General features: G+C 37.6%; 1 protein-coding gene across 3 annotated transcripts in view; it reads right to left on the bottom strand.

Moving 5' to 3' along the window:
- The window catches only part of LOC148873759 (SCY1-like protein 2 A), a 119,791-nt gene that overhangs the window by 45,944 nt on the left and 57,258 nt on the right, over positions 1 to 16,589 (bottom strand). For all 3 annotated transcript variants that reach the window (XM_088944236.1, XM_088944218.1, XM_088944225.1), the window contains exons 5-8: positions 15,502 to 15,628; positions 12,948 to 13,009; positions 12,720 to 12,806; positions 11,399 to 11,485 (exon numbers count right to left, since the gene is read on the bottom strand). In XM_088944236.1, coding sequence (XP_088800362.1) covers positions 11,399 to 11,485; positions 12,720 to 12,806; positions 12,948 to 13,009; positions 15,502 to 15,628 — 363 coding nt within the window. The remainder of the gene's footprint in view (positions 1 to 11,398; positions 11,486 to 12,719; positions 12,807 to 12,947; positions 13,010 to 15,501; positions 15,629 to 16,589) is intronic.

Genomic DNA, 16,589 nt, shown 5'->3' on the forward strand with positions numbered 1-16,589 from the left:
TTCAAGCTTTGCTACTCTCCAAGTACCAGTTATATATTTATATAATATCCACATGCATTCCAAATGTATCTAAGAAATTTAAAGGAGTAAATAAAGACCACGCCAAATGGACTGACCTTCTATTCTGAATTACCAGATATCCGATGTGCAAAGACATAACAAAGAAAAGGTCACACACAGGAGAATCACTGGATCTTAAAGGACCAAGAGAATTTTCAGTTTTTCTTTTTCTTTTTTGTTTGTTTTGGCAGGTTAGTGCATTCCATCAATAACTGAGAGGTTAAAAGGATAACCACTTGCTAACCTTTCTACCCTTTCCACCCTTGGTTAATGTGCTGCCTACATGAACATTCAACCCCTGTGCAAGTCTGAACACCTCTTGGAGGTGCACTTTCCTATCTTCCTCCTTTCTTCCAAGAATCGGTGTTTAATTTCTGAAAGGAGCACTATGGTTTGTACCTCCATACCTTTGACACAATCCACAGTGATGCCTCCACCTGGTCTTGTGGAGTAGTAACACTAATTGCCAAACAACCCACTGTGATGCCTCTGCCGGACTTTATTTGAATCAACAAAATTTCCACTGGCAAGATTTCTAAGTGGGAGACCTCAATCACTTCCCTCATTTCAGCCCCTCCATCCTCCCAGAAACAGCCCTTCATCATCTTTGAGCACTATCAAAGCCGCGCTGTGCAGTTTCTACAACAGCCCAATCAGATACATCAATGAAGAGGACAATAACTCCACGTGAGCCCTCTCACCATCCCCCTCCCCCTCAATGCAGTGAATACAAGCCCAATGCTTGGCTGGACACTGTTCTGAAAACTTTTCCCATTTCAGACCTTGTAAATAAACCCTTGGAGTTGGGCCTCCAACTCCACCATACCACCATACTGCTCAATTTTACCCCTTCGTGGGTCCAATTCCATCCCATAGTTGTTAAGGCAACGCCTAGGTGGGTGCCTAGGAAACAAGGTGCCCTTGGGGGCTCGCCTCACCTAATCACCAAGCAGTTTTGTACAGTGTGTTATAAAAAACTTCTGTATTCTTAATTTTTTGAGGTTATAATTATAAAATAGACATTATTAAGCTAAAATATTCACTTTGTGTGCTTATACACTAATTTCTTTTTATTATTTTCTTATTTGTTAGGGTTTAATCAACACAAACATTGCTAAATGCTGTATTGAACCCTCAAAGACTTCAAAACCTGAACCAATAAGGAAGAACTTAAAATGTTGTCTAATCAACACCTTTTCTTTTCTTCTTTTCCTATAACAGAAATAGGGGTTCAGCCCCTATATTTTTTGAATTTTTTGAATATTTTGGAATATGTTGATTTTTTATACTTTTCTTATGAAAATTATGGATAATTATTAAGGAAATATGGTTATGGAACCTAGGGAACCATTAGAAGAATAGTCTTTCTGGGTGTATTGGGTGGCAGGACAGAGATGTCCTTTTATTTTATGTTTTGGTCACTCCTGTCCATTATTTATCATAAACAGGGGCATATATGTAATCCAGCACATATTTAGTACTAATATAAAAGGTGGGCCGACTGCTTAGAGAGGATTATGAAGTCTAATCCTTCTCTAAAACAGATTGGCACTTTCTCTCTTTCTCTCCTCTATTTTCTCTTCTCCTCTCTTCTCTCCTTTCTTCTTTATTTTTTTTTTCTGGTTCGAACTCTATTGTACCACCTTTCACATGGTACAAGAGCAGGTTACATAAGACAAGATTAAGGCTTGCTACAGGGGATCGAACTAGGTTCAGCAGAATTTCTGGGTGATTAGTGATGGTTCGAACCATCATAGGTGCTGTGATAGGTGATCAGTGATTGGTGACCTTCTAATGGATTGAAGCCAAGAGGGAAAGGTGATACTTAGTCTGTTCAGTACTGTGAAGTGAAGATCTCTTATGAAGCTTTGATGAGACTGATTTCCTGATGAATTAAGGCTGTGAAGTGATTTTTATAGTGACATGACAGATGTGTGTGTGAACTGTGAACGTGATAAGTTTAGTGAAATTCAATTGTGATTCCATTTTATGTGAGGATAGTGAATTTCAATGGAGGTGATGTAACTGTTACCAGTGATATAACTGTTATAGAAAAGCAGAGGAAAGAATTGTATGTAGTTAAATTTCTTTCGGGAATTAAACCTGAATACAAATCAGTGAGAGCCCAGATATTAGGCAGTCCAGAACTACCTGACATGGAAGATGTGTTTTCCCTGCTACAAAGGGCCAAATTATCTGAACCCATCCAAGCATCTGATCAATCAGCACTAGTTGTATCTGGAAGTAATGGATGGGGTCGTGATCCTCCAGGATTTTCAGGTGGTAGAGGTAATAATGGTGTTCGTTGTGGTCGTGGACGAGGCAGGAATGGTAATACTAGGTTTTGTACTCATTGTGGGTTAGAAGGACACAGTGTTGGCTATTGTAGAGATGTATATGGAGTTCGTTTCTGCTCTCACTGTCATCATGAAGGACATACTGTGGAGTATTGTTGTCTGTTGAAGAAGCCAGGAAGTTATGCCAACAAGGTTACCTATCCAGATGATGTATCACAGACCCAACCACAGATAGTTGCTACAAACAATCAGCCACTGATCATATGTCAGGCATCAGGTATTGGCTCCACCTGTCTTCTCTCTACTTCATCACCATCTCCATGGGTCATTGACTCAGGATCTACTGATCACATGTCAGGTACTTCATCTACCTTTTCTCAATTAAATCATTTGGCATGTTGTATCCAACATGTTACTCTTGCTAATGGATATAAATCTCCAGTATCTAACATAGGACATGTCAACCCAACATCCCAATTGTCTTTATCATCTATTCATTATGTACCTCACTTTCTGTTTAACCTTATGTCTGTGAGTAAGCTTACAAAATCCCTAAATTGTTTTGTTACCTTTTTCCCTTCTCATTGTGTGTTTTAGGACTTAAAGATGAAGAGGCAGATTGGTGGAGGAGTTGAGTCAGGCAGTCTTTAGTATTTGCGAGGTGACTTAAGACCTACTGCCTTACAGTCTTCTTCTTCTGGTGTGTCTCCTTTTCAGCTTCATTACTGGCTGGGCCATCCTTCATTGTAGAATCTTTGTGTCATGGTTCCTTCCCTTCCATCCGATACCAATTTTGAGTGTGATGTGTGTCAGATGCAGGCTGTTTTTCCTCCTCGAGTTATGAGTTGTGTGTCTAAACCATTTCAGTTAGGCTGCATTTCTTTCAGGTGTAAATTCAGTTTTACACTGATGAAAAAGTTAGCGCTGGTTCAGTGATCAATGGAAAATAAAACCGGGTGGATTTAAATTTTTATGCTGATGATGTCTGGCCATCACAGTGTAAAGTGAAAGGCTTCTACTCTGTTTCTGCTTTGGAACTTTCCCTATCCCGGCAATGCCATGCCAGAGATTAGCATGTCATCACCAGATAATTTCCTCTTCGGAAAATACGAACTCGGGAACGATTCTCTCTTTCTCTTGATATTCTCTACCTTAGTCTACTTCACCGGCATCCTCTTTCTCCATGAGGTCCCACTGTCCTCCGGCTTTGTGAGGTCCCACTGTCCCATTGCCCTACTGTCCTCCGGCTCCGGCTCTGTGAGGTCCCACTGTCCTCCGTCTTCTTTCCATCTCTTTTTCCATTGTGGTTCTCATCCTGCTTGTTGCATGCTTGGCTATCCCATTGTACTCTGCATTCCAGAACTGGAGATTGAAGTCGAGATCCAAAGATCTTGAACATCAAACAAGGATCCATTGTTGGTTCATGGAACCACACCAACGACACAGCAGCAGAAGCTGCAGGTGAAGATGGGGGAAGTGGAGATGAGGCTGTTGCCCCCTGTGATCAGAAAAGACGACGGAGAGTTTTATACCATTCCCCGATGAAATGTTGCCCAGAAAAGATAATGACGGAGTAGAGACTATTTGACCGTTGCAGAGTTTTACACCAAAGACGATGAAGATTTTAATCGATTTTATTGGTGGGAGCTTTCCACTGATTCTTAATGTAAAACTCATCATAAGTGGAGTTTTACGCTAATTTATAGTGTAAAACAACACCTAAAACAAACATAGGGAAATTTGAACTAGGGTGTAAAGTTTACCCCGGTTCTTATTTACACCTAAAACAAACACGGCCTTAGTTCATTCAGATGTTTGGGGTCCGTGTCCTGTAGTGTCTTATTTGGGGTTCAAGTACTTTGTTACTCTTGTTGATAACTTTTCAAGGGTTACCTGGTTATATTTGATAAAGGAAAGGTCCGGATTATTTTTTGTATTCAAATCTTTCTTTATGGAAATAAAAACCTAGTTTGGCTCTACTATTTGTGTTGTTCAATCTGGCAATGCTAAAAAATACTTGTCTTTACCATTTATTGAATTTTACAATGAGCATGGAATCATACATCAAACTTCTTGTGTCGATACACCACAACAGAATGGTGTGGCTGAACGCAAAAACCGCCATTTGCTAAAAGTTACATGGACCCTCCTTATCCAAATGAATGTGCCAGAGATTTATTGGATTGATGTTGTTCTTACCGCTTGTTATCTCATTAATAGAATGCCCTCATCAGTTCTTCAAAATAAGATACCTCATTCCATCTTGTTTCCTGATGCTCCCTTGTTTGCTTTACCACCTCATACTTTTGGATGTGTTTGCTTTGCCCATGTTTTTGATTGCCAACATAACAAACTTGAACCCCAAGTAGTTAAGTGTGTCTTTTTGGGATTTTCTAAAACGCAAAAAGGGTAGAAGTGTTATAGTCCGTCTCTTCGTCGCTACTTTGTTAGTGCTGATGTTTCTTTTCATGAGTTTACTCTGTATTTCTCGTCTACTGATCCGCTCCTTCTCCATTAGGCGAGTCACTTCCTCTTCCTATTCCAGTTTGTGACTCTTCTCCACTGCCCACTGGTACTACCCTTCCTAGGCTACTTATTCAAGAAGTGTATCTAAGGACGCCATTGGCTTCAGCTCCAACATCAACCGCCTTACTGTCTAAAGGTCCTATTGCCCCTTCTACTTCTACTACTACTATTGTTACCCTAGTTGTACTACCAGCTTCAGACCTTGATTTAATCATTGCCCTTCGGAAAGGTAAGCATTCATGTACAAGACACCCTATTAGTCACTTTATTTCTTATGAGTCCTTATCACCTTCTACGCTTGCTTTTGTTACATCCCTTTCTGTAGTCTCCATTCCAAAATCCCTACAGGAAGCCTTGTCTAATCCTGGGTGGAGGACAGCTATGGAAGAAGAAATGTTGGCACTTCACCAAAATGACACATGGGATTTAGTTCCTCTCCCTTCTGGTAAGCAACCTGTGGGATGTAGATGGGTATATGAAGTGAAGTTCAACCCTGATGGTAAAGTAGAGAGACTTAAAGCTCGCTTGGTTGCTAAAGGATTTACTCAAACATATGGTGTTGATTTTGATGAAACTTTTTCTCTAGTTGCTAATACCACCTTTGTTTGTGTGGTTATTTCCTTGGCTGCAACTAATTATTGGCCCCTATATCAGTTAGATGTTAAGAGTGCTTTCTTACATGCTGATCTTATGGAGGAAGTATACATGGAGCAACCACCTGGGTTTGTTGCTCAAGGGGAGTATAGGGGTATGGTTTGCAAGTTAAAGAAGGCATTGTATGGTCTGAAACAGTCTCCATGTGCTTGGTTTGGAAAATTTGGTGAAGCAGTTGTGGAGTTTGGCCTACATAGATGTCAGTTTTATTACTCTGTGTTTAGCAAGACCTCTGATGGTGGTATTATTGTCCCGTGTTGTCTATGTAGATGATATTGTTATCATGGGGAGTGACTCACAAGGCATTAGTGAATTGAAACACTTTCTACAAGAGAAATTTAATACTAAAGATCTTCAAAAATTGAGATATTTTCATGGCATAGAAGTAATGAGATCAGCTACAGGGATCTCTTTATCACAACATAAGTATACGTTGGATCTACTTGAAGAGATGGGCATGGATTTAAACTTGTTGCTACACCCATGGATCCCAATACTAAGCTCACTTCAAATTAGGGGGAGTTAGTTGTTGATCCCTAGCAACACAGGAGACTTGTAGGGAAGCTGAATTACTTGACTGTCACCCATCCAGACATTTGTTTCGTAGTGGGGGTTGTAAGTCAGTTTATGAGCTCTCCACGTGTCCACACCTTGAAGTTGTACACAGGATCATAAAGTACATTAAGGGATCACTGGGTATGGGAATCATCTATAAAGATTATAGTCATTTAACTCATGGTTGTAGAGAAGATGGGCCGAATGGCCCATAGGTTGTAGGTTGTTTATTCTTTCTTGTTATTTATGTTTCTTTTCTGTAATGGGCCTTATTCTGGGCCCATCCTGTCAATACTAAGTTCTTTGTAAATTCTTGCCCAACTAAGGGCCTCCTTGTAATACTAAGTTCTCAGACCCTCATTGCCGAACCCTCAACTCTCTTCTCAGACCCTCATTGCCGAACCCTCAACTCTCTTCTCTTCAGTTTTCTTCATGGTATCAGAGCATACCTGAAATTCAATATCCTAGGGCTGGAAGCTTGAATCGTGTTACCTGATTCTTGGAGGTCATTGGAAGTGCCCAAGACTCGAATCTCTTGGAGAAGTGGTTCGGTGGCCAGGAAGAATCAGAGAAAAGAAAAAGGGGAAGATGAACAGTTCGGTTCTGTTGAAGCTCGAAACTGTAAGTTGTACTCAGATTTCTGGGTTCAGTTTTCTTCTGGTTCGAAACTGTAAGTTGCACTCTGATTTCTGGGTACAGTATTCTTCTGGTTGTTCTGTATTGCTTTCGAATGTGTTTGGACTGTTGAACTGCCCGAAATACTTTGGTTGTTCTGTACTACCTTCGGCTTCCATTGAATCTGGTTTAACCCAGAAATTTCTGGGCTGTTTTTCACTCCTTATTGGACAGTCAAACTGCCGAAACATCCCTGAAACAAGGCTGTGGATTGTTGCTTATACCTGGCTGTTTTTGAGGAGCTGTACGAACTGTTCTTGAGGCCTTTTCTCTTTTGACAGTGGGGCTGTCTCTATTGCCCACACTGTGTTTGTGAAAAGGGTACTTCGGCTGAGTGCCAAGTGGTTTTTTACTTTGAAGTCCAGATTTGAAAAGGGTACTTCGGCTGAGTGCCTAGAAGTTTCTGTTTACTTCTTGAAGGCTGAACTCAGTGTATTGCCTTCTTGTGGTCGGCTGAACTCTGTTATTGCTTGTCCTTATTCAGTATACTTGTAGAAGTCATCTGAAATTATATTTGGAGTGTTTACATGATGTACTCCTCAAAGTTTGAAAACAAAAGTGGTGCTGAATATGGACTGGTTCAGAGGACTCCAAGTGATTCCTTATTGACCGTGACCACAGTTAAACTAGATGGAACTAATTATCTGGCATGGTCACAATTAGTAAAGATTCATGTATGTAGTAGAGGAAAGTGGGGGTTCATTTCCGGGAGTAAGAAGGCTCCCCTAGAAGATGATCCATCCTACGAGAAGTGGATGCAAGAAAATTACACTGTCATTGGGTGGCTTGTGAACTCAATGCAGCCACAAATTGGTCAACACTACCTATGGATGAATTCAGCAAAAGAAATTTGAGACAGTGTTGCAGAAACCTATTCCCAAAAACTCAATGTGGCCCGGGCATATAAATTGAGAAGTGATGTAAAGAATTTAAGGCAAGGAGAGAAACCTCTTGCTGTATATTTCACAACCCTGAAGTCCCTATGGCAAGAGATTGACCTAATAGAAGTTGTAACTTGGGACACCACCAATGATGCAGAGACCTATAGAAAATTGGTTGAAAGGAACAGGGTTTTTGAGTTCTTAACTAAACTAAACCCAGAATATGATATCACAAAACAGAATATTGTTTCCAAGGAGTGTGTCTCTTTGTCACAAGCTTATGCATTGGTGAGTAGTGAAGAGAGCAGAAGGGCTGTCCAGGTTCAAAGGGCTGATATTAATGATCACTTTGCCAATATGGGGATTAAACCTAAAGGGAATGCTGGAACTTCTAGTGGCACAGGAAAGAAAGAAGTTATATGTGAGTACTACAAGAAGCCGAAGCACACCAAAGACAAGTGCTGGAAGTTACACCCTAATCTTGTTCCCATTCGGTTTCAGAAAAAAACATGACAGTAAAAGATCAAGAAGTGCAAATATAGCTGTGGGCCAGATAGTGAAGAGATGTCTGAGTGATGTGACCTCTCCTTCCAACCCTGAAGGAAATTCTACTGCTTCAGCATTTGCTCATTCAGGTATAAGGTCTTCTGCCAATCATGCTACCTCTTTAGGTAATCTCAAGATCCCTTGGATTATTGACTCAGGTGCTTCTGACCATATGACCAATCTGTCTACCTTGTTTGTTTCATATGACTTACTTCCTAGACCTGATAAAATCACTTTAGTTGATGGTTCACTTGCCCCTATCTCTGGTAAGGGAACCATCAAGGCTACGGATTCCTTGTACCTACCTTCTACCCTTCATGTACCTAAACTAAATACAAATCTGTTGTTTGTGAGTAGTTTAACCAAGTCACTAAACTGTTGTGTAACCTTTTTTCCCTTCTACTATGTTTTTCAGGATCTGGAGTCTCAGAAGGTGATTGGGAGTGGCCATGAGGCGAACGGAATATACCTGCTTGATACTCAGGGACAATGCACTGAACATCTTGGGAATTTTGCTCTCGGATCTATGTCTTCAGAGTCTGTTAGTCGGATTATGTTGTGTCATTGTCGTTTTGGTCATCTGTCTTTTTCTGCCTTGAGTCATCTATTCCCTAAACTGTTTAAGGGAATTAGTTTGTCCAGTCTTCATTGTGAGTCTTGTGAATTGTCAAAGCATTGTAGAAACAATTATCCTTTGAGCAATAAAAGATCTTCTGTTCCTTTTAATATTGTGCATTCTGATGTGTGGGGACCTTACCACTTACCCTCCATGGGTGGCTACAAATATTTTATCCTATTTATTGATGACTTTTCATTGTTCACTTGGATATTCCTGATGAAATCCTGTGATGAAGTTCCAAGACCTGTAAATTGTTAGTAAACCCTAGTAGATTCTAAGGTTGAAGTAGAGAAGAAGAAAGAAAGGAGAAAGAAGAAGAAGAAGATGAAGAAGAAGAAAGAAAGGTTCGGCCAGACTAGAAGAGAGTCAAAATCACCCTTCCCTAGCTGACCCACTTGTATTTATTCAAAAACAAAGAGTTACAGGAAAGACCATTTTGTCCCTCATAGAAGATGGGACACATAACTTAAACACAGATACAATAGACCTTTCACTCTCAAGAAAGATAATCGAGATTGACCAAAATACCCCTGACTTGAGCATTCTAACACTCCCCCTCAAGCTGGAGAGTATATATCATATAGTCCCAGCTTGTTACAAATGTAATCTATTCTTCCCCGAGACAATCCCTTTGTGAGAATATCTGCCCACTGGTTTCCTGAGCTCACATGAGATGTGGTTATCACTCCACTTATCACTTTATCTCTTACAAAGTAACAATCAACCTCAATATGCTTAGTTCTCTCATGAAAGACGGGATTGGAAGAGATGTGAACAGCAGCTTGGTTATCATAGTATAGTTTCATGGGTTTGTCAATTGAGAATCCCATCTCTTGAAGCAAGTTCTTCAGCCATACTAGCTCACATGTGGTATGGGCCATAGCCCTGTACTCTGCTTCTGCACTACTTCTTGCCACCACTGTTTGTTTCTTGCTCTTCCAAGCTCCAAAACACAGATCACCTTCTTGATGACTAAAACCCACCAAAAAAGTCCAAGAACTGGGCAGTCTGAAGTAGATAAATCAGCATTTTATCTCTTTATGTAATAGGGTAATCTAGGACTGCATGGACGAACCCCAAGAAACCATAGTCTTGCTCTAATACCTAGTAGAAATCCACTGAATAAAAAATCTGTAAAGGAAAGAAGTGTTTCTTGTGGAAGAAGAGAAAGAGAAGAGAAGTTGAGAAAGAAAGAGGGAGCAAATAAGATCTAGCTGCCCTCTCCATTAGTATTTATACTTTAATTAAAAAGAGAGTACAATGACTAATATGCCCTTATAGGGCGACTAACACATTAAACTGCATAAAAAACTTAAAAACATCACTCCAAAGGATCCCAACAAGTGTCTTGTGGTCCCCACTTCCTATCTAAACAAATAATAAACAAAAACAACTAACAAATCTGCATAAAATCCTCAAACACTGATTCCTTTGACCCCAACATTGGCTAAAGTCTGCCAAACTATTGGTCTCTCTAAGGATCCACCAAAACAAGCAGTTCTGCTCGGAGGCTAGAGTCCTAACATTTTCTAACCAGAAAGCTTAACATCCATGGAAATTATTTCCCCTAACTTTTATTGTTGCAAATAGTCCTATTACATGTAATGTCACTTGTTAGCCCTTTTTAGCAACTTCAGGTATTTCCTAAGTGTTAGAATGCTCGAGTAAGGGGTATTTTGGTCATTTTGGTGTATCTTATTGAAAGTGAAATGTCTATTGTATCTGAGTTTAAGTTATGTATCCCATCTTCTATGAGGGACAAAATTGTCTTTCTTGTAACTCAAGTTTTTCAAGAATAAAAGTCAAGTGGGTTGGCTAGGAGAGTGACTTTTGAACATCCTCTCTTCTAGTCTGGCCGAACACTCTTCTCCTCTCCTTCTTCTTCTTCTTTCTCTTTTCTTTCTTCTCTTTTCTTCTCTACCTTGACCTAGAAACAACTAGGGTTTATTCACACTAAGGACAAGTCCATGGTCAGAGCATCTTGGCTAGTTAAAGGCTCCAGACCTTGTGGCAGCATTTATGAACTAATGTTTCAAAAACCAACTAGCAATGGGAAAGCTGAATAAGTCATTAGTTCATAGTTTGACCAGATGGATGAATTGCAATTTTAAAAGAATGGAACAACTCCTCTCATTGTGTTGGAGCATTTGGAGAGAGCACCATGGTCACACTTTCAAGAGGAAGAATTCCCCATTTGAAAATCATGGGAAGGATTGATCAATTGAGAGGCGGTCGATTAATTGGCCTTTGGTTTTAAAGGATTTTGGGGCTCAATTTTAATAATTTTTGGCATCAAAGGGAGCTAATCTTTTGTTGTTTTTTTTTTTGGATTTATAAAGATTTCATCGCATATATGTACACAAACTAAGAATGTAGAACTCTATTAAATCTAGGGATTCCCCCTCTAGGTAAATTAATCTATATAGACTGTACATGTGAAAAAAAATGTACCCCCCAAAAAATACAGTAATCCAAAGGTTAACAGATTTTCTAGATGAAAATAAACAAGTAGTACAAAAATAAAAATCTTTTAGCATGCCAAGTAAGTTGCACTTTGCATTACAAGGATAGAGTAAATATGATACCTGAGACTCAGCTATTGTAAGAACCATAGGCAAAACCATTGGCTGCAAAACCATATTCCGGAGCTCTGCACAAAGTGGTGGAAGTACCTGCATGAAATCATAATGTATACAACTAATCCAGGTTGCTATAAAGATCACGTGTCCAAGGAAAGCAAGCAACAGGAAGATTTAAAAGCTTTGAAGAGACTACATGACATAAAATCCTGCTTTGTGCAGGCCTATGGACAGTATAGGAACTAAAAGAACAGGCTAATTCAAAACATCAAGACATATCACCAGAATTTCTGAGGCTTTTTTTTTTATTATTTTGTAATCTTTCTTTTAGCCTTAAACAAGTAAGGTGGTTAATGGATGAAGACAAGCTCTGCACCCAATCCACATTGACATTTGCATATTTTCCCAACTTAATAAGTCATTATCTTCTATGTAAACAACCATTATGATGATGGAATGATAATGATTCTCCTAGGAAAAGACAAATGCATGTGTGTACATCCATATACTACCTTTTCTTCACAAATAAAGTTCAGCCCATGCGGAAGATTCCCCGGTCTTCCAAAGTTAGGCTCTGCTCATAAATGAACTTCATCCCAAAATATCTCAAATTAAAAAGTTAAATGTTTGGGATGGTGTGTAGGATAGAAACATTGTTCATCAAGAGGATAACCTATCTACTGAATTGTCAGGATTTACCATAGGTTTCCTGCATGTGGAAGAAATTGGTTGGGACACCCAAGGAGATTCCCTAAATAACCAATTTGGAAAAGGAAAACATGGAATTAGAAATAATTATTAACAGCATAAACACAACCATACCAATGTTGCATTCACACAAATACAAGAATCAGAATCCAATGCATACTTGAATTCTAAGTCTCTAACACATTATACATATGAAAAAGGTCTAAAAGTTTATTTTGGCTACTTAGTATTATTTTGTAGGAAAAGTGGATTCATCACATACATGCGCCGTTCATTTATGTCAAACAAGTGTGGAGAAAAAGAAAAGTATTGGATAGAAGTATTCCTCAAGAATTCATTAAGTGTTGGAATCAGACATATATCAAACACAGACACTTCATCCATTTCGGAGAATCCATGGAATGCTAAATAATACATAATGAACCTGTGTACTCTTATTATTAAGTTAATTTAATTGAAGTTACCATTTTCTATAAAAAAGACTAACTAATATATTTGTTATATATTCAACAGCATGCAAAAGCAAGTGAGGATTAAAAAATAAGAAAATAAGAAAATCAATGTAAAAAAAAAAACCTACAAAAGGTATGACATGGATGGGACAAGAAATTGCTCAAACCTTGTACTGCAACACACGGGAATCAAAATCTTTCCACATATCTGAAAATGCCTTTAAAAATTCAGATTTCTGCATATTATCCCTTGCCTGCAAATAGACAAGATTCATTGATTTAGATGTTATATAATCAACTACTCATCAATTTTCCTTTCTCACTCAAGGTGCACCTGGATGACTATCCCAGGAGCAAGTAAATAGTAAACTTTAAAAGAAACATAAAATCCATACAAGCATGTGATCCAAGAAAAAAAGAGCACGCAACCTTGCATCATCCCGAAAAAATGGAGAACCTGGAAATCAAAGAACGAACAGTCAAAACACAAGTACCTATCAATCAAGTAAAATAAAATGCGGTAAGAGAAGGACATCATAAGTTGTTCTCAGATACAGATAAGCAAAATTACACATACAGATAATTTAGAATACCATGGCATCATTTTATTGAACACATTGCTGCACGGATGGTAAAAGCACTGCAAATTATCTTACTTTTTTTTTCTTTCTTTATCTCTTTCTTCATTTATCAGAAAAAAGAAAAAGGTATTGTCCCAACATATAAGCCTGAAAAATTGCAAGTAATAAATCTCAATACTTCATTCAGAAAACAACTCCAATGCTACCATATAACAATACAAGATGCACCTGTAAGGCTGTGTTTGGAAATGATGCAAATGGAGTGTAAATCCCGGTTCAGGGTAAATTTGCAGTCTGGTTCACTTTTGCTTGTTTTTGGCAACATTACATTTTTTGCATTGACAAATGATAGACCAATGCATATTTACATTGATAATACGATGTAAAAGTACATCAATAAAAAAGAAATAAATTTGCATTCAAGTAGGTTTTTGATAAAAAAAAAAGCATATGCTTTATTGGAATTCGTGTTTGCATCCATTATAGCTAAAAGTCTTTTGGGTAAGAAGGTAAATTTGTCAATGCAAAACTAACCCAACTTTGCAATTTATATGAACCGTTTTACACTCTACATAATTGCATTCACACATATTTGCATCGTTTCCAAATGCAGCCTAAATATTCTGGAAGTTTGATGCTAGTAAAATAGGATTCTTCTGTTCATTTGCCTAAATAAGAATTCTATTGCTTTGAACTCATAATGGAATAAAACTATGCCATGTTCTCATCCCAACTGCAATCAGATATTCAAACAAGAATGCAATCAGATGAACCAGAAGAATCTAAAAGTATCAAACTACATTCTACCCCAGTGCTTGGAAACCAAGACTAGACAAGAGGTTTAGACATTCAGGTAATATGCCGGTTCTAGATTAGGTTGGATCAAACCCCCATACCAGAAATTCCAAAACAGGGAACTTGAGATTTGACCTGGGTTTCTCCTAAGTATATATACTTTTTTATCTTTGGTGTTTTTCATTTCTTCTTTTGAAAAGTTTGAAATTTTTTGTTGCCACTTTTCTTGGTTTATGATATGTTTTCTCCTTTTTCAAGTTTTTAGGCCTTAGTTCTATTCTTCCATATATTACCAATAATTTTTATTTTCTGCTTTTCTTTGCATTTTCAATTTTCTTATATTTCTATCACTTATAAAATACATTTGACTATGAGTGGCATGTTAGAGGTTCAACCTAGTATATTGAATCACTGACCTGTGGCCCAGTCCCTTTTACAGTTGAGAAACAGAGCGAGGGTTGCAAACCATTGGTTTGGGTAACAAGGGCACAACACATTTTACAGAAAAAATATGAAAAAAAACATTAAAATTTCAGAATGTTATGAAATTCTGAGAAGTTTTCAATTGTTCAAAAGACTTGACATATAAATATCTACATATGTAGATCAACAAATGAAAATGCATATACAACAACGGCCAGAAAAATAGAAATGTTAAGCATGTTTAACATGTTTTCAGCTGTTCATTATTCTCTTCTTTTCAATATAATGAATCAAATGACATGCATAAACACAATGACACTATCAGATTTAATAATGAACTACTATTTTCAAAAATTCCAAATGATGCATGTGTAGAAAATCAGTTCCATTAATGAGGTTCTTTTCGAAAAAAAAAGTGAAATAATTGTATTGATATCCACAACTATAAGAATTTACAAGAATAAACCATGTACAGTGAGAGACTATACATGCATAGATTAGATCTATTAATCATATCTATACATGCTTCACAATTTTTCAACTAAAGTTACATTAGATAGATTTTTTTTGATGAATTACATTAGATAGAATTTTAAGACATGCTTTTTAATAGTAAAAATATTATATAACAAAATGAACCATAATAAAAACAATTTTGATAGAAAGAATAAAGTGTATATACACATATGTACACACTGGTCAAAACATTACTGACACATTGTAAAAGTACAATAAAATAGAAAATGGGTAAAACATAAACAACAACTAGAACCAACTACATGGTATCTCTCTCTGGCACAGCAATGTCCCAAATTCAATCAAGGTGATTCCCTAATAAAACCTACGAAACTGGACTGCATTTGTAATAAACTTCATAGAATATCATCATTTCAACCATTTATGTCCTTATATTTGACTTGTCTTTTTCTTTCATCAAAGGATATCACTTTATTTCTGTCTCCTTAGGCATCCCTAAAAAATATTTTGATCAACATCTACCCAAGTGCCTATGCTAGTATTAACTAGAAAAGGCAAGTGCCCTTATGGATACAACTTCTGAGAAAAGACAATGAAATTACAAATGTGAACCACCTACTTAGGAAGATGTTACATTAAAGATATGTTATAACACATAAGCAGCTATCTTCACCTGTAAAATCCAAGGCAGTTGGTCTTGAAGCATCATTTATAGAGAGCATCCTTTTCAAGTCAGAAACTAATTCTGGTGGGATGGTTAAAAAGGCCTCATTTGACAAGTAAGTCAATTTATTCATGTACTGCAGTAACACATGAGAAAAGAAGGTTACAACTTTAAAGGAAAGAAAAGAAATAGAAAACATAAATGAACTTATATGGACTGCTATTTTCATGGGAAAATGTTGAGGGTAATTTAATAGATTATGAAGTTAAATATGTCCATAGAATTAGAGCTGGATGGGCAAAATGGAGGAGTGCATTGAGTCTTATATTATAGGAAAATACCACTTAGATTAAAAGGAAAATTCTATAAAACAGTTGTAGCCAGTTATAATTTATGAAGCAGAGTGTTGGGCAGTCAAGAAACTAGTCCAAAAAATAATGTGGCAGAAGCATGTATGCTGAAATGGATAAGTGGAAAAAGTAGAAAGGATAGGATCAGATATGAAGTCATTTGAGGAACCTGAGTAACTCCAATAGGTAATCAAATGAGAGAAAGTAGGCTAAGATGGTTTGATCACATTGATGTAGGATGGAGTAGGGGTCCTACAAATTTAAGATCTGGTGGTGGGATTTGTGGGGGGAATGAGGGGTTGTGGGTGATTAAAGATGATGAATATGGACGGAAAAGCAAGTAGAATGCTTGCTGTCTATGAAAGATAAAAAAAATTAGAAGAGAATGAAGAAGTCTTGCTGATAGGGTAAGCAACAAAAAGACAGATCGCTTATAAGAAATAAGAGAGAGAAGGAAAAAGACAAATTTCTGACAACAACCCGAGTTCACTAAACCAAACTTTATTTCACCAAATCAACTCTCCTTAAACTCCAATTATAATGACTCTAGTTATAAACTCAACTTATTAAATCGTGTCCCTTTATAGACTCCAATTCAGACTAAGAAACTGACCCAAAACTTCTAGTTGCTTTAAATCTAGTTGCTTTAAATCAACTCTCCTTAAACTCCAATTCATATCCCTTCCATGGGAGGATTCCGTTACTTTCTCTTGTTTGTGACACGATATTCTTGGATATATTTGATGA

Source organism: Nelumbo lutea, chromosome 1, assembly GCF_056320005.1.
Source record: "Nelumbo lutea isolate HS-2025 chromosome 1, American lotus-T2T, whole genome shotgun sequence".
Classification (NCBI taxonomy): Eukaryota; Viridiplantae; Streptophyta; class Magnoliopsida; order Proteales; family Nelumbonaceae; genus Nelumbo; species Nelumbo lutea.